Below are 27,449 nucleotides of genomic sequence, written 5' to 3'. Positions count from 1 at the left end.
TAAACTCATTTGGACAACAATCGCATCATATTAAATGATTGTTTATTGAGAAATGCATTAAAACAACTAATGAAATATGAACTGAATAGACATAAAGCAATCCAAAAGAACAAAAGCAATGATAATGTTCAATTGAGTAGTCTAAATGTGGATACATTACAATTTTGAGTAGTAGTAGTAGTAGTAGTAGTAATAGTAGTAGTAGTAGTAGCAGTAGTAGTAGGTGTGTTCTGAACTGAAGTGTGCACATTTTGTTCTCTGTTCTAAAGCAACTGAACTGAAATATGGTAATAATAACAATTGTTTTTAGTTTTTTCTATTTCTGAATGATCTTCCCCACAGCAATCCTGAAAGTGAGAGAGAGAGAAAGAAAGAGAGAGAGAAAGAGTTAGTGGCCAATAATTTAAGAACTTTTAAACTGTGTAGTTCACTCTTGCATACTCTTATACTGTACCTTCTGCTGCAGCGAGGACACACTCTACCCCACAGTGTGCGGACTATGACCTGTCTCAGAGCTGGGCTTCCCCATATGTACACAGACGGAGTACACAATGAATTAAAGCGAGCCATTATTGCAAAAATATTAGTGGCCTCATTCCTAAAGGTCACTCCACCTCCAAAATACCTAAGAAGAATATTTATGAATGAGGGGCCCCACAGCACTAAGAACATGATTACAACAAAAATTATAATTTTTAGTGATTCCTTGTTGCTTTCTTTCTCTGGTCCTGGCAGGTCCCTTTCCACCTGAAACCTGGCCACAAAGTAAAGTTTAATAGTCATGATGACTTTGGTTAACACTATAATCTGAAAAGACACAATGCTAAAAACATAGAGCTGTAAGGCTGTAGACACTGGCAGCAAAGTTCTTACGATTGAATGCATATATGTGTAGACCCAGCAATAGATATTAACAGCAATTACAACATGTCTTGTTATAAAACGACTGTAAATAAAAGGGTGGCACACAGCAAAATACCGATCAAACTGAGCAAACAAAAATGTCCAGATATTCACACCCATAAGTGAAGGTAAAACATAATATGTCGCATTTCTTGGTGGATATCCTTCAAAGACATCAAAAAGACCAACATAGTAAACAGACAAACCCACCAGAGTATCACACACACTGGTGTTGAGCATAAAGATAAAGCGGTTCTGAAGGCGCAAGGCTCGCGTGGCCAGGATACTAACGACTACAGTCCCTGCCACTAGAGCTGTGATGGTGGCAAATAAGATCTGAAAAATAAACACGAAGTAGTCTTCAGGGTGCTGGAAGTCCACAGACAGCGGCACTCCTGTCAAAGACACTGAGGTGTTGGACATTGTTTGCATGCATGCCTCCAGCAAATCCTTTTTATAGACCTAAGCACAATAATCCCTACAGGCACAGAAGAGTATATTATTGTGTTGATTTATTCAAATGGCATTGCCACATTCTAGAATACAGTTTAAAGGGGACATGTACATGTTAGTCTATGTAAAATAGATTTTATAAGCTTTTAACCATAATTATGTTCCTTCATCATTTGTTTACTCAAAGTTTTATTTTAATTTCTATGTTGATTCATAGTTGAGTAATCCTGTGTTGTCCAGCATTTGAGGTTTGAGACCTCGGAATATTTCTGTTTCCCCCATCTCTGCCCACTTCTGTGTACTTAAATTTGCAAATATTAAACAAAAATCAGACTCTGGGTCATATATGTCTATTTCAAAACTGTTACATTCATTTTTCAACAATAAAAATACTATGAAGAGGTAAGCCTCAGTTTAGCAGTTTTAAACAGGAAATGAATGGATCAGTTTCTATTATTAACTCGTTTTAGATCAGTGTGGTTGTCGTGTTTACTAAGAACATAATGCAAATTCATAATCTACATAACTTAACAGTGTTACTAAAAACATGTGAGTACAGCATCAATTAACGACCTGAGGCCCTCTGCAGTGTAAAAATTAAAGGTCCTTTAGTACAGCATGGACAACCAACAAGTGTCCTTAGGCAAGCATAATATGTCATCTTTAAAACTGTGGTCATAACAGATCGTTTTTTGGCCTATTTTTGGTTAATATCTTTGTAATTACTGGGCCTATAAACATGCAACAAACACAGTGTCTTCTCTGTTCACATAAACAAAAGTAATTTCAGGAAGTAATTATTCAACCTCAGCAATGTAATTGTTGTCAGTTGAAAGGCATCAAGATAAAAGATTGATATGGCAGATGAATCCCTAACAAATAAAAATAAGGTTTAACATTTGTGGATCATTCTTTCTCATTATACAGTCTAGACCCCTGCCCTCCATCTGAAATCACCCATCATCAAATTATAACCTGATTTGGCTGGTTAAAGCATGTTAATAATAATAAAAACAACAACAACAACAATAATAACAATAACAATCACTATCAAAATAACCGCTTCACAGGGACACATATGTTTATGTTATGTTTATAACAATAATAACACATTAAGCCTAACTCCAGCCTAAATTTACAATCATTAAATTCAAGAACATCAAGTTAACAATGTTTTTAAATAGCCACATACACAAAAATGTAATCTTACATCCTTTGGTCCTATATGACAGCTATCACAATTAGGGGTCATACAAGTAACAACAAACTATCTGAAATAGCCATATAGCTCATAAATTGCTCAGACAAAACTATTGTTGACTAATGTTACACTCTAGGGGACCTCCTATAGTACATGTTAACGTTGCACATTAATGCGGTTTATATTTACTCTGGCTGCTCTGTTTTTACCTCTGTGTCTGCACTTTGAGCACAGTCTGCCCCACAAGACCTGCACCATAGACTGCCTCAGAGCTGGACTGCCCCATAAGTACACCGCGGGAGTGACTATGGCGCTTAAACGAGCCATAATAGCAAAAAGATTTGTAGCCTCGTTCCTAAAAGTCATACCTCTGCCTAACCACCTGAGGATGATATTTATAATGGACGGGGACCACAGCGCTAAGAAGCTTATTACTACAAAAATAATCAATCTCAGGGATTCCTTGTTGCTTTCTTTTTCAGGACCAGGAGGATCTCTTTCCAACTGAAACTTAGCCACAAAATAAAGTTTAATAGTCATGGACACTTTGGTGAGCACAATAATTTGCAGGGAAATTATACTGATCACAAACAGCTGAACGGCTTTTGAAAGTGGTAACAAATACAAAATGGTCGCCTGCGAGAAGACGTGAATCCAGCTGTAAATGTTTACACATATGATGAACCGGCGCGTAATGAAGCGCGTGTAAATAAATGGATGGCACACAGCAAAATAACGATCAAACTGCGCAAACATAAATGTCAACATATTAACTCCTAAAAGAGACGGGAGATAATTGTGAGTTCCATTCCTGGACGGATATCCTTCGTGGACATCAAACAGGCCCAAATAAAAGACGGACAGACCCACGAGAGTATCACACACACTGGTGTTGAGCATGAAGATAAAGCGGTTCTGAAGGCGCAGCGCTCGAGTGGCCAGTATACTAATGACTACAGACCCCGCCACTAGAACTGTGGAGGTGGCGAATAAGATCTGGAAAATAAAGACGAAATAGTCTTGTGGGTGGTGGAAGTCCACAGACAGCGACACTCCTTCTGGCTCTGAGGTGTTGGAGAAAAGCATTTCAAATGCCGACGCTCTTGAACCTAGGCTTTTAAAAACAACCTTTATTCTCAGAAGAATTGGCCTGCATTACTGATATACGCAAAGACCACACCACAAGGCTTCTGGCGGTGTATGAACATCGACAAAAAAGAGGGAGTCGTGTAAAGCATGGATAAATAAAAATGTATACAAGTAAATGAATTAATTATTATTATTGTTATTATTATTATTATTATTATTATTAGTAGTAGTAGTAGTAGTAGTAGTAGTAGTAGCAGCAGCAGCAGTAGTAGTAGTAGTAGTAGTAGTAGTAGTAGTAGTAGTAGTAGTAGTAGTAGTAGTATGCATTGTTATATAATAATAAAAATGCAACAAATGTTTCAGAGTATAGGTTCAACCTATATATTTAATATATATAATTACATTAAAAATTAAACCTGTTATTTAAAGAGCACTACTTGGTCTGTCTGATGTACATTCTGTAGAGGCTTAGCCGGAAATAATATCGTCAGATATTTTAACACTTTTTAATTTAATGGTTCAAGTCTATTTACTTTGTAGTTTCATGATTCTTTTACGCAGGATCAACAAAGCTGTGTTTCATTTTGCAACATGCTTAAACACACAAAACGCAGTGGTCACAAAACTACCAGTCAATAGCTCCGTAGAAGTGCATGCGGAGCTGACCATGGTGCTGAAATTAACCTGTGTGCGAGAGATTCTTGTTTATTTGACCCAGGTAAACTAACGTAACATGATTCTTATTCATTTATATCATGATAAAGATTAATAAAGATTAAAATTAATACGCAATCAAATTATGTTATTTTGAAAAAAATGTTTAGGTCTAATTATAGCTTAAATATGATTTAATTAAAGGACTTACTTCAAAATTAAATCTGATTTTGCATTAAAATAGAATAAAACAATATAATAAAAAAAAAAAAAAAAATTATAACCATGTAGCCTTTGTTTTTATAATCAAACTATATCCTCTAGCCTAGGCCTGTATATTTTAGATTTATCTAAACGCATTGTATACAGCCCTAATTATAAAAAAAAAAACAAATTTAGAATTTTTGTTAGTGAGGACAATTCATCAAGTACTTATATATACACAGTATACACATTTTATGCTTATTAATACGTCACTGTGCGCGTTCGTTTGGTTCGTCCGACTTGAATCCAACCCTAAAAATGAACAGGAAAAGACTCATATGAAAACTCATGGAATGCATAGGTGAAAATCACACTTTTTTAATTTTTTTACCTTTTCTTGGGACAAGGGCAGACCTTGCGCCACACAATGTGCCAGACAGAATTGCGCAGTGCTGGACTGCCCCAGATGTACAGTGCCGGTGTGACGAGCGCATTAAGCCGGGCCATAATAGCAAACACATTGGTGGCCTCGTTCCTGAAGCGGAGTCCCTGGCGCGTCAGTTGTCGCACGATAATGTTGACAAAAGAGGGGCACCACAATGCCAAAAAGCAAATGACGACAAATACTATGATGCGCAAAGACTCTCTCTTATCCCGCTCTGCGCTGGGTACCTCTCTAATCAGATGACCTCTAGCTATGATATACAATTTAACTGTCATGAGAACTTTCACTAGCACTATAATCTGAAAGGTCATGACTCCAAACGCGTTAATCTGTGCAGCCTTGGAAATGGGCACCATGTTTTGCACAGTAAGAATTGTGTACGTGTAAACCCAACAGAAAACACAGATACCAATGACCACGGATCTGGAGATGAAGCGGTTGTAGAAAAAGGGATGGCACACCGCAAAATACCGATCGAATTGTGCGAAGAGAAATGTCAGCACGTTAACGCCTAGAAACGAGGGGAGGATGTAATAGGTGCCATTTCTTGACGGGTATCCTTCCTGCACATCAAATAGACCTAAATAGTATACAGAAAACCCCGTGAGCGTGTCACTGATACTCGTATTAAGCATGAACACAAATCGGTTCTGAACTCGCAACGATCGAGTGCATGAGATCCCAATAACAACCGAGCCCGCCACGAGTACTGCGCACGTGGCAAACACAATGTGGAAGATGAAGATGAAGAAATCCCCGGGCGTGTCGAAGTCAACCGACAGAGGGACTGTGGAGTTGTGGAGCATCCTTGAGCTCCACCAAACGCGGCCTGTGTCCACGCGCTTGTATTTATCAGGGCAAAACAAACTCTCAGGAGGACGCGCACACAAACAAACGTCATTTTCAACCACGCCACGTACAATCAAATGTAGGCCTATATGGGGGGTGAAATGCAATTTGACTTTGACTGTAGATCCATGCTGTTTACGAAATCATGAGGTAAATGAAATATATAGCATTTACCCAAAATGGCACTTCATCCAAAAAATATATTAAATTTTGTTGCCTTCTTTTGATTGGTCTGCCCTCAAGCAAAGTTTAACTCATTTGGGCCTTGAGTCGCCCTCACTCCCGTGTGCCCTTATGCGCAGTGAATAGTAAGATGCGCGAAGCTCACGCTCCTATCGTCCTCCGCTCTCAGCAGAACTGTTTCTGAAGTAAAATTATCTGGGCAAACACCAAAGCACACGAATTTTTTTGCGTAATTCATAACAGCGTGCGTGACGAGCACACAAAGCGTGCATTGCACGCTCAATATTGTGAATATATTAACTATTTATTGACTATTGCAGGACTGTTTATTTGTGTTCTCTCAGAGTTACTATGAAATATTAATAAAACAAATTAGGTCTATTTTCTAAATATACTAGTGAGTTCCAGTTTATCATACAGTTTTGAGAAAAAACTGACGTGTGACAACGAGATTGCTTTACTCTCAACAGAGTGGGCCAAAATCTTCTTAACAATCCATCTCATCCTGTTTTATTGCTATATTATGATTCTTAATCATAATTTTATCCTAATCGTACTATAGGATATAGGCCCTAGTAGCAGAGAATAGCCAAAATGTAATATTAGGCTACTCAAGTTCAAATAAAAAGAAGTGACCCAAAATAATTAGTTACACAGATTATTTGGGGAAGTGCAGACCGAGTTTGATCTGATTTAGGCCTAGCATCTTTATCTGTTTGTGATCATAAAGTACACTGTTTATTGCATGTCGGCGTGTTGCTTCTCGCTCCTCCTCTCCATCTGTTCAGTCTATAAAATTAGAGTTCCTATGCTCGCCGGTTCACAGATTGCGGTGCGCTCAATGAATGAGTGATGTAACCATCTACCCTGCTCAAATGAATAACAAGAGCCAGGGACTGTCTCTCCTGTTGCCTCCTACAAACTTTGGCAACGTGCTAGTGCTTCTCTTCAGCGTCACGTTATCTACAGTCATCATTTTCTTCAATGGGTCCGTGGGTCTTGCCATCCTCCTAAACAGGGCACTGCGCAACGAGAACCGCTTTTTGTACATGCTAAGTACTTGTTTAAGTGACATTTGTACTGGGGTGTCTTACTACTATGTTGGTGTGTTTGATGTAAGAGACAGCAGCAATACTCCTGCGACCTATTATATTGCGCCTACATTTTTAGGCCTGTCTTTTATGGCTGTCATGGCAGCGCAGGCAGACAGGTACCATGCGGTTGTTTCGCCTTTCAAATACTACCAGCGCATGACTTGTAACAGGACTATACTTATTATAGTTGCATACTGGGTTTATGCGTTTCTAGTTGTTGCTATGCATAACCTCGTACCTCAGGGCGTAATTCGAAATTTTACAGCCACTGGCACGTTTGTGGCAAATATACTTATGGTGGTCATCATGATTGGTCTGAACATTCGCCTGTTTATGATAGCCAGATTTCAACTGGACAAAGGGCCGCCGTCAGAGGACCGGGACAGCAAGCGCTCCTCAGTCAACCTCATCTTAGTAGTGGTTGCGTTTTTCTTGGCGACATGGACGCCAATGTTCATTCATGTAATTTTCTGTAACTTCTCGGGTTTTAGATGTTACATGTTTAAAAATGAAGGCACGGACCCCCTTCGCGTTCTGCCTCGTGTCAACTCAGCTCTCACCCCTTTGCTGTACATGCGCGGCTGTGCTGCCATCAGAACCACTGTGATCTCCAGGGTATGGAGACATTGTAGAAGCGTGTAAAAGGAAGAAAAACTGACAGTCTAAACTTTCAGTTGCAGTCAGCTATAGTATGTGTCTATAGTACCGTGAGTCTAAGTGAAAGTCGATAATACGCTAGAGTAGGCCTATGTGGTTTAATTGAAAGAAATTCAGTGGAAAGTATAGTTTAGAATCCTTTTACCCTTTCAGAAGAACATTACTGATCTATTTATGTAGTACTATTGTAATATTATTAGGCCTACATCTGCATCTCATTCTTTTATGTTTTATTTGCTCTTCAATAATGCTGCTTTAAAATGTGGCCTCTAAGCAATGATGTAGTAATGGTGAAAACCAGCAAGTGTCAGTAGAGAGCTATCCCGCCACAAAGTGCCAGAACAGGAGATTGCTGAAAATCAAAAGCTTCCTGAAATCAAATGAGCTACGCCTACACAGTCCTGAGGGGGAATAGGACCCACTTTCTTGTTTCTATCGAGGATTGATTTAAAAAATAATAATAATAAAGACTCAATTCAATCATATTGTCAGAACATGAGATTCTATTTGATTATTCTATTTTATAAATCATATGTCGATCCGTTCATACTGAGAATCAGGTATTGACCTAGGCGTGGTCCATCAGCAAATAAACGGATGTGTTAAAGATGTAAACCATCTTAAACATACACCTAAACAGTGTTAATGATATTTTTGAGCTTCAGTCAGCTGAAAGTTTTCATGAACTCTAGAATAATAGGGGTGCTTGGTCCTTCTAAAGATGCCTGTGTAGTCCTCGCTTATATTTGCCTTTCTACCCAAATTAGGATTTAAGGATTAGTAAAAGTGAGGTTGTCATTATCACATATTTCTGTGCAATGTATTGTGATCAACAGTAGCCTAATCTTTTTATAATTTTATGACTGCCCTAACCCTGGAAATGTAAATGGAGTAAAAGATCAATAAAAGAGAACAATAAAACAAAGAAATGCTCAATTTAATCTTTACCTAATCAATCTAATCCTAAATTGATATATTCACAAGAAGATCATTGTTTTGACTCCCTGAACATTTCTGTGTTTGCATGTTCTGGTCTATCCTCCTGGTCAAATAAACGTCAACAAGAAGAATATAATTACTGTTATACCTTTGATTGCCCCAAAGAGCTTCTTAACTGAACTCAAAAGCCTGTGTTTGTGATAAAGGGGACATAAAGAAGCTTTAGTCTATAATACTTTAATAGTCAATAGAAAAGTACAGCAAAACAGAGAGGTATTAGGTTCACTGTTGTATTCACCATCTTTGTAGAATGGTTAGTGCATAGCAAAGTAATTGAAATAAGTCTGTAACTTTTCATTTTCCACTGTACAAGCAGCATGGGTGGAAAATTAAATTAGTTTGGGTTGCTTGGCAAATTTGGCTGCAATTCATCACTACCCTGACCGGACCTTTTTTTTTTTAACAGGTCTTCTTTCCTTGTGCTCTGTAGCTAAGCATGACATTTTTGAATCAAGACAAACAGAACCATTGAATCAGCTTTTTGCAGGAACACATTAGTCAAATCCTTTATTCAAATCTGCATGTGTCTGTAAGAATATGTTCATCTCTGCTCATAATTTAGTTGAAAATGAACTGATGATGTCTGAGCCCTTCACGTAGAATTTAATGGGTAAGCAGCATGGTCAAACTATTCACTAATACAGCAAGGAGTCTGGTCTGTCCTGCATGTATCAACACAAGGACATGACGAGACATTTACATGGATCTGAAGAAAGTCTGAAATGGCATGAATAAGAATCACACAAAAGGCTGAGAAACAAAATCAGCAGGTGAATTTAATCAAATCAAAGAAATCAAGATTTAAGACTGAAAATTGCAATTGGGGCAATAACGTTCATATAACTTATAAGCTGAAATAAAATTGAATTAATTCAGCTGAAACAGTAATGTATAGGATTAGATTTAGTAATTAGTAATGTAATGTATAGGATTTAGTAAGAAAGTAAGTAAGTTCAGTTGATGGGGCAGCCAAAATAAACACTTAAAATGCAGATTTTGTTAAGATGTGATGAGTATGACATCATCACATCTGACACAATATAAAAAGTAGTGCATAAGGGTTAAAAAAGCACATGTTTATTTTTTGTCAAAAGTATTCAAGGATTTTTTTTAGATACCTGTTTCTCTAGGGAACTTCTGCTTGTTAGTGCAGTGTATAAATGAGCGCAAATCCCAGGCATGCAGTTTGATGGGCGTGTGATGTCGCAGACCCAAACACTGTGTCGACTCCTTCTCCAATGAACAAGAGTCAGGGATTGTCTCTTCTGTTGCCTCCCACTAGTTTTGCCAACGTGTTAATGATTCTCTTCAGCATCTCACTGCCTGTAGTCATAATTTTCTTGAATGTGTCTGTAGGTCTTGCTATTCTACTTAACAAGGCTTTGCGCAATGAGAGCCGCTTTTTGTACATGCTAAGTACTTGTTTAAGTGACATTTGTACGGGGGTGTCTTACTACTATGTTGGTGTACTTGATGTGAGAGATACATGGGATTCACCAACAAGAACTAGGTATATTGCACCTACATTTTTAGGTTTGTCTGTCATGGCTATCATGGCAGCACAGGCAGACAGGTACCATGCTATTGTCTCTCCTTTCAAATACTTCCAGCGCATAACACGAAACAGGACAATAATTATTATAGTTGCCTACTGGGTGTATGCTTTCTTCATTGTTGGTGTTCATAATTTACTGACAATAGGGCTGGCTAGTCGTGTCACCAGCGTTGGTTCATTTGTGGCTAATGTACTCACAGTAGTTATCATGATAGGGCTGAACATTCGACTGTTTATTATTGCGAGATTTCAGCTGGACAGGGAGCCACCTTCTGAGGAGAGGGATAACAAGCGCTCATCAGTACATCTCATAGTGGTGGTGGTGGCATTTTTCTTAGTAGCGTGGGTCCCCCTCTTTACACATGTCATTATCTGTAATTTCATAGGCTATACATGCTACATGTTTAAGAATGAAGGCACAGACCCTTTGCGCATTTTACCTCGAATCAACTCAGCTCTCACCCCTTTGCTGTACATGCGCGGCTGTGCTGCCATCAGGAAGACTGTTATCTCCAGAGTGTGGAGACATTGTTGTAGAAGAAAGATGATTGTGTAGCTATATCTAATTTTTATGTTGTATTGATATGCAGAAGATGTGCAATGTGCATTGGTAATAAATTTGATTTATTTTTAATATGTATGCTTTTGGCTTTATATTATAATTGGTCAAATTATTGTCCCATTTCTTGATTCTCTTTTTGATAATTCTTTCTCAAGACAGGGACTAGAAAGAAGACTCTGGGGTTGATATTCTTGGTTTTTTATAATCCAATTGTAAAAATCCAATTTGGAATCATAAATACAAAGCCTATAGTCACTTTCACTTAAAAATCTTATGACAAAAGGGAAGGTGTGGCCCTTTTGCCTGTGAGAGAAAAGTCATTTTTTCTGAAACTTAGTTTGCCTTGAAGGGCTTTGCCTTAAAGAGCGGATATCACACTTCTACAGCGTATTAACTGCAAACACATAACATATTTAGAAAATGCTATATTCACAAAAAAAACAACATATTAATTAATATGATTTAAATGTTTTATTTTAGTGTTTGATGCTCTGAGTCCCCCCCTCCCTCCTTTAGAGCACAACACAATCAGTGTGCATCTAGCTAATAAAACTACTACTACTACTACACTTTGCATCAGGTTTGTGAAATTGTTGCGTACAGTTTTATATCATGCTTTTGTATATTTGTAGAGAATTGTCATGTGGAAGCATGGATGACAGGCTCGTGGGCTGAGCACTGGACAAATCTTACAGGTAACCCTAAAGAGGGTATAGATAGGACCTGGGGGAGATCATGAAGTAACTCAAACATGCATAGATCACATGTAAAACCTCTTCAGGCATGACAGAACAATGTTTTAACTTGGTGTAAAAGTGCAAAATGTCAAGTTTGTCTCCTTAAATGTGTTAGTGAAGAACATGTTTCAGAAACAACTATTAGCTCTGTCCAGTCCACAAAGTCCTGTCTCTTAAACCGATGATGAACCATGACAGGTCTGGAAAAGTCACAGGCAGTTGTTTCCACATGATGTTTTCTGAATTGATACATTGTACCTGGCAGTCTCTTCCTTATGTTTATATTTTTTGTTTAACGGGGACACATATTATGTAAAATAAACTTTTATGAGCTTTTAGCAACATTATACGTCATCAATCGTTGAGAATTCATCACTGATTCACGCATGTTTGTGTAATCCTCTGATCCTGTATGATCCTGCATTTGAGCCTGAGTGCTCAGAAAATTTCTGTTTTCACCTGCCCCTTATCACAGCCAACAGCTACTTGTAATTATTTAAAAGATTCAGACTCCAGGTCACACATGTACTGTTAAAAACAGCATTTTTCCACAGTAAAAAACATATTAATGAAAATCTGCTGCCTTCTGTGGTGAAATGTAACTAACAAGGCCTATCAGTTCTGCAGTTTTGAAATATAAATGGACCACTTTCTTTTATTAAGATGTTTAATATAATGAACACAATGTTACATAATGTGCATATGTCATATGGTTTAACAAACATGCCCTCTTAATGTTGCACCAAATGTAAACAAAAATATTTTACGTATAAAATGGTATTTCATTCTTAAAATGATAGACCCACTTTTCATCACCAAAAATTACCTAAACTTTCGATTAAACAGGATTAAACGGGGTAATTTATGACACACACAATAATAAATTATTGTTTAATTTTTAAGATGCCTTATTTGTTTCAAATGTATGTGAAATTGTGTCTTATTAATGACTAAGTATAATTTTGCCAAAGTAGCCTACTAGTGTTGCTGCTGTTCAAATGTGCTAATTAGATCTGACTCCGAAAGATGTAGTTTCGGGGGAAACCACAGAGCGTCAGGAGAGGCCCGTGGCTTTGGCACCGTGCCACGAAAGCGCGAGGACACCGCGAAACAACACACTATACACCGTAAAGATATCACAGGAGGGAAGTGGAAGTAGTGAAATCGTTGCGCTAAAGTGTGTGTGTGTGTGTGTGTGTGTGTGTGTGTGTGTGTGTGTGTGTTGTGTGTGTGTGTGTGTGTGTGTGTGTGTGTGTGTGTGTGTGTGTGTGTGTGTGTGTGTGTGTGTGTGTGTGTGAGTGTGTGTGTGTGTGTGTGTGTGTGTGTGTCTTTGGATGGTCATGAAACACTGGAGGTAGTGTTTTATAGTCCTTTGAGTTTTACAGCTCAATAGAAATTAAATAACATTTGCGAGGCCAAAAACTGACACAAAATTGAGTGCGCCCACAAGATACAAAGGCTGCTGTTTTATGTTACTCATTTAGATAGTGTTGCCCCTACAAATGTAAATTCTATGAAAACACATTAATGTTACAACTGAAACCAATCTCATCTGTTCTGCTGAATTATTCAGGTAGGCCTAATCTAAAATCATGAACTGCTTACAGAAGTGTTTCAGTATATAGGCAGGCATTGCGCATCACGCTGCGCTCGTGAAGATGGTCAAAAACAAGATTGCTCCTCCTTATCTGTGGGCTGGATCAGTCCTATGTGTGGCATCTGGCAGGTAAAGTTGCCAGGGGGTCCTGCACTGAAAAAATCTCCAGACCCTCCCACAGTGGGATGTTTTGTGCGTCGCACTCGGGGCTGGTTTCTATTCAAATGTGGGTCAGGGGTGAGGAAGCCTAACGTCATAAGCTTGCAACATGGCGTCCCGAAGGCTGTGAGATGAGCAGGAGGATGGTAGCGAACGCTTGAGAACGATATTACCGATGTAACAAGGTAAGATGTTAGATTTTCTTGAAATTGTACAAAATGAATGTGCCAAGTCGCTGTCTGTAACGTATGTATTGGTTTGCGTACTTGCCTCGGTGCATTGATCGTGGATTTTTGGTGTAGGCTACGCGCTAGTGTTTTTTTCTACGGCGTGCCAACAAAAAGGGTCTGCCAATGGTGCCTCTCGCGGCGTTACCGATTACTCGGGCATTCAGTGATTGCACAATTTAAAATTACCATCTACAACGTCTATTTTTGAATTGGCTAGCTACATATATTTGCTGTAGGCTACGATGGGGGTCCAAACAGAGATGCCCTGCAAGACGAGCCAGAGTCAGAGAATTAGCCTACCAGGCTGGCAAAGCCATTATGCAGCAGCAGCTCCACCACGGACGGTCTGTCGAAGATGCGCTAGGCAACTGCTCGAACGACAAGTAGCCAAAATAAACCTGTTATTTTGGTTACATCGTATCTGATCAGACTCACTTTAAGTCAAACGCGTTTGTTGGGCATGGCATTGATACGACCAATTGCGCAAGCTAACTTGGGTTTGGAATCCCTTTCATAATAATGTGCAGTTTTCTGAACCTTAGTCTAGGATTTAATGAAAAGTGTCCCAATTTAATAAACTGCCAAAAGGCTACGCGCAGGCAAAAAGGCAACTTCAGATCGTCTTTCAGTGACACATTTGGTGAAACCAGGTTTCAGGATAAGGCTCTACACATGATGCCTATAGGCTCTGATTCGGACAAAAAAAAAAACTGAACGGTGAACTCAAACCCTCTGTTCATATCAAATTTGCCTATTAATTAATATATAAACCTTAACCTTGCACCAGCATCCAACGATCACGCTCAGCAGTTCAGAGGTCTCAGGTGTTGGTGCAACCCAGCTCCTTGCCAACGTGATTAACCTTGATTTAACAATTTAACTATAGTCTGCAAGCACAAGCAACAAAGACACATCAGTTAGAAAAGAGTCTAGATAGAGGCCACAAATTCTGATCATTCTGTTTTGTTTTCTCTCTTTTATTTCGTTGTGTTGCCATATATAAATAGTCTAGTAAAAGTAAGCCTAATTTATACTCTTTAATTATCAAGGGCAAGCGTTCAACTTCATGCTTAAGTATCCAGCGAGAAGTCAAGTGTGATGTTCCACCCAAGCTCTAGTTTTTTTTTTTTTTTTTTGTTTATTTGTGTTTTCAACATGGGCATGACTTAGTGCATATACCATAGTTCTCAGCATATTGGACTGTCTCTCAGGAAACTATCATTGCACAAGATCAACAATAATATTTAACCAGTTATTTTAGGGGGAAGAAAGTGGTGAGTAAGCCATCCATGTCTTCAGAATTACCACAGCAAGTCAACTGATCGGTGTGACTTTTCATTGATTGTTATAGACTACAAAGAGGGCCTCAAGGCTAATTTGAGGCCAGTGTGTGTGTGTGCCTCATGATTCTCATGATCAGTTGGTTGGTCTTGCTTCACATTGGTTGTCCCCCCCTCCCCACGCCATAGTCGAACCACATTATGTTGTGTACATTGTAGATTATAGTAACCTATGTGTATGTGTTCCCAGCACAATGCAGTAAGAAGGCTACTTAGGCTATATGTTCTGCTGACATGTTGGACGAGGACTTATAGATTGTGCTTGGCTGTCGTATCTGTAGGGATCTGTCTGTTGGGCTGTGCTCCCCAGTGCAGCTTGTTTGAAGGCAGTATGGTTAGTTCACTGGCAAAGTACCTCAGGGCAGGGTTGTTGTTCTTGAAGAAGAAACAGTCTTTGGAATGTAGTGCTGATAGCCAGAAGGTTATGCAGCGTTTAAGGGGAGGGGGTGGGCAGCTGTGTAAAACCTTGGACCATGCATACAGTGTCCTTCCTTACCCAACATGCCCTCTGTCCTTAGCCAAACCATTAGGCACCCAGGTCATGTGGGTCTGCTGCTTTTATGAGCGCTTTTATCTCATCAACTGCTCATTCTTTCAACACAGAGGTCACTTATCAGTCTAATCAAAAGGCTCATGCAATGCTAGAGGATGATTACTTTACTTCTGAAGATGTACTGATGCAAAGGACAGTTGTTTTGCTATAATTACATTTAATTTATTGTCTCACTTTGTCAGCAACATAAATAATGTTTGCATGGCACATCTATCATAATTAAACATAATAAATCAAATTACTCACATTAACAATACTAGAAGTCTTGAACATATATGGCAAATGGTCTTTTGTTACTGGCTTAATTCATGCCATTTATACTGGAGTTGTATAATTTATCAACATGATTCTCAATAAGTATCACTCCACTCTTGTATTTTGTTCTATTTCTTTTAAATCTAGCTCATCTACTAAAGACATGCCCTGTGCATCAATTAGTTAGCTATAAAAGGAGGAATGGGACTGACAAAATACCTCAAAATCTTTGTTTTTGCTCAAAAACATGTAGAGAAAATTTGTTGTAAAACAAACAAGTGTCTTCATAAGTGAAAATGCCAGTGTAACTCTCCAGTAACTCCATATGCTCTCTCCTCTCTGTGCTGTGCATGTAAATCCTAATAATCTTAATTAAATTATTTGTCTGTCTAACAAAAAATCTGGTTGACTTTGTCCCCATCGATCAGTGAATCCACCGACCTTCTAGCTTGTAATATTTTAGCATGTGTAGTCTTGCAATGCAGAGAGGCTTTTTCTTCTCCTGTAGCCCTATTGGCACATCTGGGGTACACGGCAGCACAGGCCCCCTCCTGTGAGGAAATGCATGGGCTTCTTTTCATTCCGCTGCACCCTGGGCAGGTCTTGTTTGTCTGTAACATGGCTGAACTGGCCAAGCCTTAATTGGATGTGTTCAGCTCAGACTGTGGCAAAGATACTGTAATTTCTTGTTCAACCTCAGAACAATTGGTTCATGCACCTGTTCACCTCCATTTGGATCCCAAATCTAGAGCAAAAAAAAAAAAAGATCTCCCTCGGCTCCTCCCCTCCTCTGCCCATGCACCAGCTTAGTCTTTGGGCAGAAAAATAAATATACATGTACAACATAGAAGTATTTTGCCTGTAAATACAATAAAGGCTAATCATAAAAATTCACTGATGGTTAAGATTATGTTTTAGAAGTCCTCCTCGGTTGGTTTTCTATTAGCTGTTAACCTATAACCTTTCACAGTAGTAGGGTGTGTTTTGTTGTTGCGCCACAGAACTTTGGCTCACCTCTGGCCTCTCCTCTGGCTTTTAGCTTTCTGTGCAGAGATATGTGCCATAGCCTTCCTTTCTGTACTCACCTTCACTGTGTGAACACTCACTCCCCAAGGTATCACATGGTCTAATCCATAAACTCTGCAAATCTAAGGCTAGGCTGCAGCTAATGACTACCAGATTACCCATATTATGTGTGTACTGTATAACCATATAATTTGCAAAACATGGTGATTAATTCACAACACTTGAGTGTTTTGGAGTAGGGTATTGATCATGTCAGATTAAATGTATTCACTGCAATGTATTATCTTTTAGGATGTGGCACAAATTGGTAAATTCTCTTATCAAAATAAAAATTACACTGAACCAGGTATTTTTTTGTAAATGGTTAATCCTGTTTTAGGCCTATGATGGAAGTGTGACATTGTTCTATGAAGATTGATGAGAAATTATAGTATTTGTAGTGCCCTAGTGTGTATGCCCACTGTATCTTTAAACTACAGAGGTAGCACTGCGGTCTGGGTAAACTGATCCTGTGTCTGCTTGAAGGGAGACATCATTGAGGCAGGTCGGAGCCATCTTGGCCAGATTTGGTCAGAGAATGTTTTTGTTTTTTTTAAGACTGGCCTTCCTGACAATGCTGCTGTCATTGTGTGCCTCTAGTCAAAACTCTTATTTATATTTAGAAGAAGCAGAAAAACATGCAGTAATAAGTTTCACACACCTAATTTCAGTATTCAGTATCAGAACTATAAGGATTTAAAAGTGGTTTCAAGAGTGTGGAGTCCTATCTGCTGCCATTTGGTTTGAAGACAGTTTTCCTGGGCAGCACCGTTGGGCCTACACGTGTCCCACCCTAGCTGCATATAGATCAGTCGTAATCCATTAGCAGCTCCCTGGAATCCAGCCGGCACTGCACAGCACCAGAGGGGCCAGGGGGAGTGGGTAGTAGAGTGGGTGAGGGGGGAGGAGGGAGGAGGGATGAGAAGAGGAAGGGGTGGGGGGAGGGCGAGCTGGCTTCTTTAGAGTGAGCCCAGCCCCCTTTTATGTTGGTCTGCTGGAAAAGCCTCTTGAATCCCACCATAAAGCCAGCAGAGGTGTGTGTATGTTGAGAGAGGGACTTGACTGATATATGGCTTCCTGGCTGGCATCACACTAAAGCTCCTAGTCTTCCTTCTCCATTACTGGTGTGAGAATGAAGTAGTGTCCACCCCACATGGCTCAGTCTAATAGAGTTCACATCTAATGTAATATATTTCAGAATATCTTCTTTATGTTTTAGATCAGAGCTTTTAGATTGTCTGTGGGGTGCATATACCTAGCAAAGAGCTGGTGGTGTAGTCATGGATGGTGTAAAAAAAATGGGGGGAGGGGAGGATTGCCAGAAGAAGTGTCAAAGCAGAGGAGACAAGCTCAGGCCTGAGCCAAGAGTAATGACTGCTCCAGCTGATTGTATCAGCCTGACTGTTTCCAAACAGTCATCAACTACTGTGAATGTGGTGTTTGGTCACTACACGCTCACATTTTACTGTATATGTTCATAAATCCTAGCTTTGCATAACAGTTAATGTGTGAACAATATATGGAATAAACTTAACAACCTTTTAGAAATGGCCATTTCCAATTTGAACTGAATTGAGAGTATGGCAGTAATTGTTGTCACTGCTCATGCAATGCCTAAGATTGTTCTGGCCCATTTCAAATGAAAACCTTTCCCTGGAGGATCAGGTGCTGCTGTGTTTATCTGTGCCACACCCTCTCCCCCACTCTGTGGCCCTGGCTCATGTGTAGCTTTAGATGCTCAGGTGTCACCTAATCCCTCCCCCCTGGCCCTACTGTGCCACTGCCCCCCACCTCGAGACAATGGAGCAGGGCTGACATTACCATGACCTAATGAAGAGTAAAGTGAACAGTTTCCAAAGAGGGCCCACCAAAACTAGAGTTACTCCACTGAGCAAAAGGATCTGAAAGACAGTCCTTGGAGTAGTAGCTACTTTACCCATTTTTATCTCCGCCCTGTGACTTTTGTGCCAAAAGACTGGCAGTGTGCGTAAAACCAAACATGATCTGTTGAAGCAATTTGTCTAAAAGGAAAAGACTGGCAGTGGAAGTGGCAGCAGCATGCACATAATGTTTAGCATTAGTTGCTAATACTATTAAAGCATGCATTTTTAAAGCTGTTGCACACTTTGAACTAAAGTATTATATTTTATACTGGTAATTTCACTTATAATTTATTATGATATCTAATAAGGAAGTAATGGTTAATTAAAGAAATGTCATGTTGAATTTCTCCCCATTATCCACATAAATGTGACAGATTTTTTTTTTTTCTTTCAGCTTCAGGTGGTGCATGTGACGGAAGCCAGAGAAGGGAAGTGGAAATGGAACTGCCAAACCATGCCAAACAACTGTTGCTGCAACTCAACCAGCAGAGAGCCAAGGGCTTCCTGTGTGATGTCATCATTGTGGTGGAGAACGCACTTTTCCGGGCCCACAAGAACATCTTGGCAGCAAGCAGCATATATTTTAAGTCTCTGGTCCTTCATGATAACCTCATTAACCTGGACACAGAAATGGTTAACCCCTCTGTGTTCAGACAAGTCCTGGACTTTATCTATACTGGAAAGCTCCTTTCCTCTTCTGACCTGAGCAATGAGCAAAATTTCAGTGCCCTCTTAACCGCAGCTAGCTACCTCCAGCTCCATGATCTTGCTGCTCTGTGCAGAAAGAGACTGAAACGCAGTGGTGGGAAGCCCCTGCCAGGTAAACCCTCCACTCCAGGCCCTCTTAGCCGCTTACGCCTCAACAACCAGCACCTTTCCTCCTCCACCCCCACAGGGCCGAATAACCACTACCCCCCTACATCCTCCGACATGGACCAGCCACAGCCCGATGAGGGCCTTCGGGACAAGCTCTCAGATGATGAGATGTTTGTCGGCAGCTCTGGGAAAAATGCAGGGAACGGCAGTAGTAATGGAAACCTCAGCAGTGGTGGAAGTGCTGGAGAGCCTGATCTTGGGTTAGATCTGTCCAAAAAGAGCCCCCCCTCTGCAGGAACTGCCACTGATGCCCTCAGCCCTCACAGCAATTCCCAGGAATCCCCTCAATCTGCCTCAGTATCCACAACCAACAGTGCCTCACTGGATGACTCTTCAGCCACACTCCCAGGAGTGGACAACTGCTTGGACCCTGTAGAGGTCTCCTCCAAAGCCTCTGAGGATGGCCCATTGCAGCCCGATGGACCGCCCCCTCAAAAGAGATCCAGACAGGGCTCTAGAAAAAATGAATGGCCCAGAAGAGAAGCGTCAGGTTTGAAATCTGAAGATAATGACAGGCCCTTAGTTAATGGAGTCATAGTTGGTCCCAAAGATGGCCGCTCATCTGGTGTTGGTGCAGGTAGCGCTAGCAGCTTTACCTCTGAACAGTCATATCAGTGTAAAGATGAAGAGGATGCTGGGGAGAATGGCCAGGACCACAGTGAAGATAGTGCTCAGAGTGATGGAGAGAGTACAGGGTGTCGAGGAAATGGAGGGGGCCACCGCAGCACCAACTATGTTTACCGCCAGGAAGGGTTTGAGCCAGCTTTGGGGGACAACCTGTACGTGTGCATTCCATGTGGCAAGGGCTTTCCCAGTTCTGAGCAGCTCAATGCCCATGTGGAGACGCATACTGAGGATGAGCTCTTCATCAAAGAGGAAGGAGGGACTTTGGTGAAGGAGGAAGATGAGGAGGAAGCTGAGGATCTTTCTGCTACAGTTGGGCCCTCTAGTTTTGGCTCAGAAACGCGTCCATTCAAGTGCACAGTCTGCAGTAAGAGCTACAAAGACCCGGCTACATTAAGGCAACATGAAAAGAGCCACTGGCTAACCAGGCCCTTTCCTTGCAACATCTGTGGCAAAATGTTCACCCAGAGGGGCACCATGACACGCCACATGCGCAGCCACCTCGGCCTCAAGCCGTTTGCATGTGAGGAGTGCGGCATGCGCTTTACGCGGCAGTACCGTCTGACCGAGCACATGCGTGTCCACTCTGGAGAGAAACCCTATGAATGCCAACTATGTGGGGGCAAGTTCACCCAACAACGCAACCTCATCAGTCACCTGAGAATGCACACCTCACCATCTTAGAAACTAATCAAGCCAAAGAACTCTGGGAATAAAAAAAAGGATGTTTGTCTACCTTTTCTTGTCAAAAAGCAAAGAAACGCACATGTACACACCATTATACCCATCATGTCCTGTTTACAATAACTAGGTTAAGTGAACAACAAAGCGTCTTTAGCCACAGCTGGTTGGCTCTTGTGGATGCTGAAGTCCTGTTAAGTGATGTCTGCTCACCTCTCAGGAGTTGGAGGGACTGTCTCTCTACAAAGTCATGTAGCCACAAGTAGGGGGTATCACTGCTACAGTTCAAAATGTGAATGTGGGTTCTGATATAAAAGACTCCCCTTTATACCCCTTGTCAACCAGTCACCTATACAACTTTTTCAACTGTTTCCTTAACATTCAGATTTAAAGTACTGTCTGTATTTCAGTGCTACTTTGACCAAAAAACCTTTGCAAACTATACTGGCAATAATTTATCAAAGTTGGTTTTTAGAATGACAGCTTTATATCTTTTGATGGTGGTGGGTAACTGGGTTTGGGACCATCTCCTTGCTTTAAAAGATAACCCAGAAACAAGGTGGTATGACATTTAATAATATTTGTTTGGTCAAGAATTACAATACATCTCTACAGCTGTCCATGGAAGGTGGTTATTTTTGCCTGCTTGTACACCCAGGAGGGATGTCCTGGTAAGCGGTACATGTTTTACTTAAAGAACTTGTAATGTTTCAGTGAATGTTTAAACTGGAAAGTCTTGGGATTTTTCTTGTAGAGGGGAGGGACTTTGGGCTGGGTGGGCTGGGTGTTTAGTTTATTGAATTGGTCAGAAGAGGGTGTGTTAGTCTGAACTCTGTTCAGTCGGTACATTTTAATTTTATTTTATTCTTGACTGTATAGCTTTCCTCCCCTCAGAAAAAGAAAAGTCTATTTGATTAGACTTTTGACTTTGCTACCTCTGATACTCTTTTACAAACTCTATGTTGTTTAGTTGAAAGTTCCTATGTAATTATTGTATAAAGTGTGTAGATTATTGGTAACTTCTCACCTGATGCTTTAACCTGCCCATCTCTCAACACAGGTTTTGAATGCTCCTGAGATCTTACAAATTGTCTTATTTCTAGCAGTTTTTTCACATGTTAAATTTAGCTTTGGGGCCTCTTCTCAATGCGGCTCCTCTTCAAAGTGTACTGTAGCTTCTGACTGGAGCCAATTGTTAGTTGGTAGAGATAAGTGTTCCAAAGATCTTTTGAATGTCAAGGAGAACAAAGCTAACTAACACATTGCTAGAAGTTCATAACCAAAGTTTTTGTTTTTTTTTGTTTTAAAGATGTACTTAAGATATATAGCATACTAAATTATTTCACTTTTATTTTGCTGTATAAAAATATTATATTCTAATGACAAAGAAACTCTCATACTAGCCAGTGAATGAGGAAGGAAAGCTTGTGCTGATTGGTGGGCTGGTATAAACTTTACAAAAGGTAAAGTTTAAAACATGTTTTGATTTATATCTAGAGTCCTTATCACTTTATATTCCCTGACTTTAATGACAGGACTTGACAAAATTGTATGTGCTCTGTTCAGACCAAAAAGAAAAGAAAAAGATAGGAATTATAATCAGATTTTTAAATGTGAAGTTAAAGTTGCTTGTTAGTCTTTGAGCCAGAATTATGAAAACTTGTACTTAGAAGGGAGAAGTTGAAATGCACTGGACAGCTGGATAACTCAAGGGCTGGCTGCACTGTTCTTATTCTGATTATTCCTATATAAATGAAATTACCCACTGAGACCACAAAAGCTTTACTAAAATTTAAGCAAAGATAAACAATGATTAGTTTGAATCCTGCCCGTGAGTTTCATAATTGTCCAGTGTGTCCAGGCTTTAAACAGTTACACTGTGCAGCATGAACCTTCGCTACAAGTTTTTGATATATAGGCATTCCTCTATTGTATTGGTTTATCCTTTTGGTTTATATTTCTCTTTTGTCCTCATGTTATGGTCTGTGAATTGTTTGTTCTTAGGGATGCAGCTCCACTTATCAAGCATTTTAAGGTACCTGCGTCCTGAACTCCTGGAGTTGTTACTTGCTTCTGCTGAATATTGGTGTCTTGCTGTCGAGCAGTTTAGTGATTGCATGGTACATGCTTTTCCCACACACCCTTTACATCCTAAAGCATATAACCCATTGTTGCTTGTGACCCCTTCTGATTAAAGAGGGAGTCTACAATGCATTGCCTTCAAATTATTGTACTTGTCAGCACTTACTGCAGTACAGCAGAATGTCATGCAAAAGGTGTATTTGTACAACAATATTCTCTAGCCATGTCTGCAAACAATTTTGCAGCTACATTTTTATGCCTGCTTGTTAAATGAGAAACTCCAAACTGTGACCATACTACTATTACTGCTAGTACTACTACTCGAATACTTCAGGGATTGTTCTGCATCTGTGAATGCAGACTCTCAGCTACATTTGTAAGACATAGTATTGTATCAATTTGTCTGTATTTTGACAATGGGAAAAGCAAAACACTAGTTTCATATTTAAAAAAAAAAAAAAAGCTTACTGGGGGGTACTTTTTTCAACTAACACAAAGAGCCTTGGCAAAGGCGAGGCAGCTCAAACTAGTCAACATTTTTGTTAATGACCATATGTTTTCAATAGTTGCAAAGTTGTACAAAGAACTGATACAAAAAAAGCTCATACCCAAATTCACAAACTCTATTTTTTAAACCAAAGCACATTTGAATGACTATGGAACCGTGTGTGGCTCTAAAAAGAAACATGTATTTATCTCATTGTTTACAAACTTACAGTTTTACAGACCTCATTGGAGGCTTGGCCAGTCAGAGAAACTGTGTTTCTTAAGAGCATTATAAGAGGTTGCTGCCAAATATTTAAAAAGCGTCACTTCAAAGATGGGCTGAACTGAATATTCATTAGTAAGGAGGCGGTGTGGTTTAATGCCAGCTGGCTGTGGGGCGGGTGACCCCATGTCCCAGTCCCCTTGCCCTCTGGCCTGTCTTGTGATGAGACCCAGTGGTGGGGGTGGGCAGTGTGTCCTTGATGTATTAATCAAAAGGCATTGTTTGTGAGACCTCTGTGTGTTTCCCAAATGCACTTGAGAACTAACTCTGCTGCTTGGAGTGTTATTTGGTTGAACCAAGAGCTTATCATCTAGTCTCAGATGTTGGCGCTTTTTAAACCTGGTGAATGTAGTTTTTTGGTCAGGTCTAAAGACAAGTAACTGCTAGTCTTACTGTGAATGTTATTTGTTTTTATCTACTTGTATAATTTTTGCAGATACTTGAGCCGACTGTGGCTAACATGGCACAAACCTCTGGCTGGCCTGGCTTCTTTGATACCAAGTTGGTGCAAACACTTAATGACAGTGTTGTTTTTTTATCAAATGTCTATTGTCAGTGATGAATGTATTTATTTCTGGTCCTGAATTCACCTCTTCAAAGATTTTACTCAGTGTGTGAGACTGAGGTGGAGGCAGGACCCCTATTTTATTTTTATTTTTTTGTTTTGAGGATTTCAAGCTGAGAATCAAAATGCGATACAAAACATAGCCATTAACCACAATCTGTGAAGGTGACACTTTTGTGTGTTTTCTTTCCAACACCATGATTATGGTCTATGGCATTTTAATATCAACCTTCTCAGTTGTATCTGTCACAATATGGGTGTTTTTGTGCCCATTTGTTTTTGAGTTCTAGCTGAATGTGAAGCAGGGGGGTTGATCTTTGACCCCTGTGTGTATCCATGGACACAGACAGGACACTGTGACCTGCCTGTGCAGCATGGAGGCTACTGTATCTTTTCATTGTGCTCTTCCTGGGTGTTGCCATTCTGCTACGTTTTATAAATGAATAAGATTTAAAAACATTCACCACATCAATACCTACATACTGTTACATGCCTGTCTAAACATCACATCTTTTATGTTTACTTTTAGTCTGTTATTCCATATATGGAACTTATGGAAACATAGCTTTACTAAGTGCACTTTGTATATTTTTTCAAAACCACTGGGAAGAAAGACCCGTATGCTTTCATATCACTTCCCATTAACAGTTTACTATCCTTCTCTTACCTCATCTTTGTCATGTGTTCAGTGTATGATCACATCATTATTCAGTGTTACAAAAGCTTTAAGACGGAAACGGTCCTTTGTGTGGGCTTGAGTATTGAAGTATCTACTGCTCTGTTACTAGTGTTGTAGTCAGACCTCCCAGTGTGTTCTGGTGTGTAGTGGAGGGCCTGTTCTCACCAGTTACATGGAGTTGCATGCTTCTTACCTCAACAGGCAAAACCAAAGGCACTTCTAAATGGCCTCTGGTGCCATTTAATCACAAGCTTTATAGTTGTTCACCGTGACCCCTGCCATAGTCCTTTGATGTCTGCATTTTAGTATTTAATACTGTACCTTCAGTGATTACTACAAAAAGCACCAAATTACCTCATTTTCGGAAACTTCAGCATTTACAGCTGTGCATTATTTTGCTACATCATTTCATGTCTTTAGTGTTCTGCCGTCCATTCCTGACCACAATGCAGTAAGCCATTCACCTGCCTTACATTCAAAGTTTGCCAGGGAGTTTCATAGTTGGGTTTGCCAGTCGTCACAGGCCTACACATTTCCTCCAGAAACTGCCTCTTAATAATGTATTAGGATCTGTGGGCTAAGAGGATCGCAGGACGGACATGCAGAGTCTTTGCAGATGAATAATTAAAGGCCTAGTAGCCCTCCCCCTTGGCAAACACACATCTAACATGCAAAGGTATACACACCCAGGTAGATTTCTGCTGCCTATATGCACCCACTGCTCACTAATGCAAATACACACATGCACTTGTCAAGACTTCAAACAGCAGCTCACCAACATGCAGCCAGAATTCTGTGACATGTTGGTCCTTTACTTTGGCAGCTCATGGCAGCACCCAGGCTGAGCTCTCTATCTCCACTCCTCAGAGAGCTCAAATTCAGGTCAGAGCCACCGTCAATGGGGCTCGCAAACTCAAAGTGTCATAAAAGTGTAATACAGCTGACCTCAGCACTCACAACCTTGCAGTCTTAATGTACAGCCGTGAGGAAAAATAAACTGTTATTTTATGATCTTTTCATTAAAAGCTTGATTGAAAACCACCTCTGTTTGACTCTTTTCTTTTTTCACTCTTTGATTTTTGTGCCCATTGGGTTGAGCTTTAAGCAATTTACTTCAAGGTAATTGTGTAAATAACTAGAATATTGTGGTCTTGTAAGACTGGCGTGGGGAAATTTCAACTTTGCTGTGTTCTATGTGAAACTTGGTATATATTATCTAGATGCTAAATCGGGTGGGCAATTATTTTTTCTATGTCACATGAGAAACAGAAAATATTGTGTAGGGCTGGGCCAAAATGCTTAGCTTAATTCTGCATAATATTAATTGTATTTATAAAAATCAGTAAATAGCATTGTTTTAACAAGCTGGTAAGACTGGTAAGAATATATATTAAAACTAAGCAATGAAAAAAGTGACGTAGCCTTACAAAAAATTTCATTTAAAAAGAACGTAAAAGCAATGCAGCTGTAGTCGATGCATGAGGTAAAATGATAAAATATATTTATTTTGTCATTCCAAATGATCTTAAACGGAGTCAACCAAAGAGCTGTATGTGGCCTGGGAGCTTTACAATGCCAAGGTCTGCTAAATTAGTAAGGATCAGAAGATGTAAACTAAGGCAAAAATTATTATTGGAAATTGAAACTAGAGCAGTTCCTTTTAAAAGGCCATTTGTTTGAGTGATGCCCATTATTGCTTCATGTGCCGTTAAACAGCCAGTACGAGACAGGCCCTGTAAGTGTACACAAAGCAAAAGTGTAAATGGCAAACAGTACGTCCGGGTCCTGCTCTGTGTTACAGTAGACAGGTCTCACACACAAAGAAGACACTCAGCATACAATCTTTCTTTGAGAATATTTTTTGTTTGGCAAATTGATAATTTTCAAAGATGCTATATATTGACAATGCCATGAAATTCAAAAAGAGTTTGCCTTAACATTTTATCTCAATTTTGTGCTTAAAGGTGCATTGTGGTGGGGGGTCCGTCACTTGCTTGTTTCTATCAATATGTTACTGCTTTGCCTGGAATGTTCCACAGTATGACATTAAACAGCTCTCTCTCTCACATACTGTATATTCAATTACAGGTGGGTTTATAGCTCAAAAATGACCTAGAAAAGCAGTTGCCCCTCCACAGATGTGACCTGTAACTTGGTCTGGTTTGGTCTCTATGAAGGCAGAATTGTTTAATGTCATACTGTGAAACAGTACAAAAAAGACAAAGCAACAACATCACGATGAAGATTAAGGATTTGACGGCCCCTTCACCAGAAAAGTTACATGGTGTACCTTAAATCTGATAATCTAATCTACTCCCGAGTGAGGAGCTGGCACATTCATGGATCCTGCCATTAGCCATTCAGTGCCCCAGAGGTGTCACATGCTAAATGACCCTGAATGGAGGGTCCTGGGAGAAACAATAGCCCTGGTGTTGATAGCCCATTCTGCCCCCACCAGCCCCCTACCCCATGAGGACCAGTGCCAAACCCACACAATAGTGGGTGC

At 40.0% G+C, this 27,449-nt stretch overlaps 4 protein-coding genes across 4 annotated transcripts; 1 reads left to right on the top strand and 3 right to left on the bottom strand.

Annotated features, from left to right (window-relative positions):
* Positions 1–316: 316 nt before the first annotated feature.
* On the bottom strand, positions 317–1,326 carry LOC129411316 (kappa-type opioid receptor-like). Its single transcript, XM_055161935.1, has 2 exons — positions 455–1,326; positions 317–347 (listed from the first exon to the last, which is right to left on the bottom strand). Exons 1-2 carry the CDS (start codon positions 1,324–1,326, stop codon positions 317–319), a joined length of 903 nt encoding a protein of 300 aa, XP_055017910.1.
* Positions 1,327–2,713: 1,387 nt separating this feature from the next.
* On the bottom strand, positions 2,714–3,643 carry LOC129411315 (olfactory receptor 2M5-like). The gene has a single exon (XM_055161934.1). It carries the CDS (start codon positions 3,641–3,643, stop codon positions 2,714–2,716), a length of 930 nt encoding a protein of 309 aa, XP_055017909.1.
* A 1,130-nt stretch (positions 3,644–4,773) lies between these two features.
* Positions 4,774–5,755, bottom strand: LOC129411314 (G-protein coupled receptor 183-like). The gene is made up of 2 exons (XM_055161933.1): positions 4,896–5,755; positions 4,774–4,816 (listed from the first exon to the last, which is right to left on the bottom strand). The coding sequence occupies exons 1-2, from the start codon at positions 5,753–5,755 to the stop codon at positions 4,774–4,776; spliced, it is 903 nt and encodes a 300-aa protein (XP_055017908.1).
* Positions 5,756–13,260: 7,505 nt separating this feature from the next.
* On the top strand, positions 13,261–21,603 carry hic2 (hypermethylated in cancer 2). Its single transcript, XM_020919044.2, has 2 exons — positions 13,261–13,526; positions 19,062–21,603. The coding sequence occupies exon 2, from the start codon at positions 19,106–19,108 to the stop codon at positions 20,849–20,851; it is 1,746 nt and encodes a 581-aa protein (XP_020774703.1). The 5' UTR covers positions 13,261–13,526; positions 19,062–19,105; the 3' UTR covers positions 20,852–21,603.
* Positions 21,604–27,449: the final 5,846 nt, after the last annotated feature.

The sequence above is a fragment of the Boleophthalmus pectinirostris genome, unplaced genomic scaffold (genome assembly GCF_026225935.1).
Source record: "Boleophthalmus pectinirostris isolate CB_2022bp ecotype Guang Dong unplaced genomic scaffold, ASM2622593v1 HiC_scaffold_4, whole genome shotgun sequence".
NCBI classification, from domain to species: domain Eukaryota; kingdom Metazoa; phylum Chordata; class Actinopteri; order Gobiiformes; family Gobiidae; genus Boleophthalmus; species Boleophthalmus pectinirostris.
The sequence above is the reverse complement of the archived record's forward strand: the minus strand, read 5'-3'. Positions and strand labels throughout refer to the sequence as shown.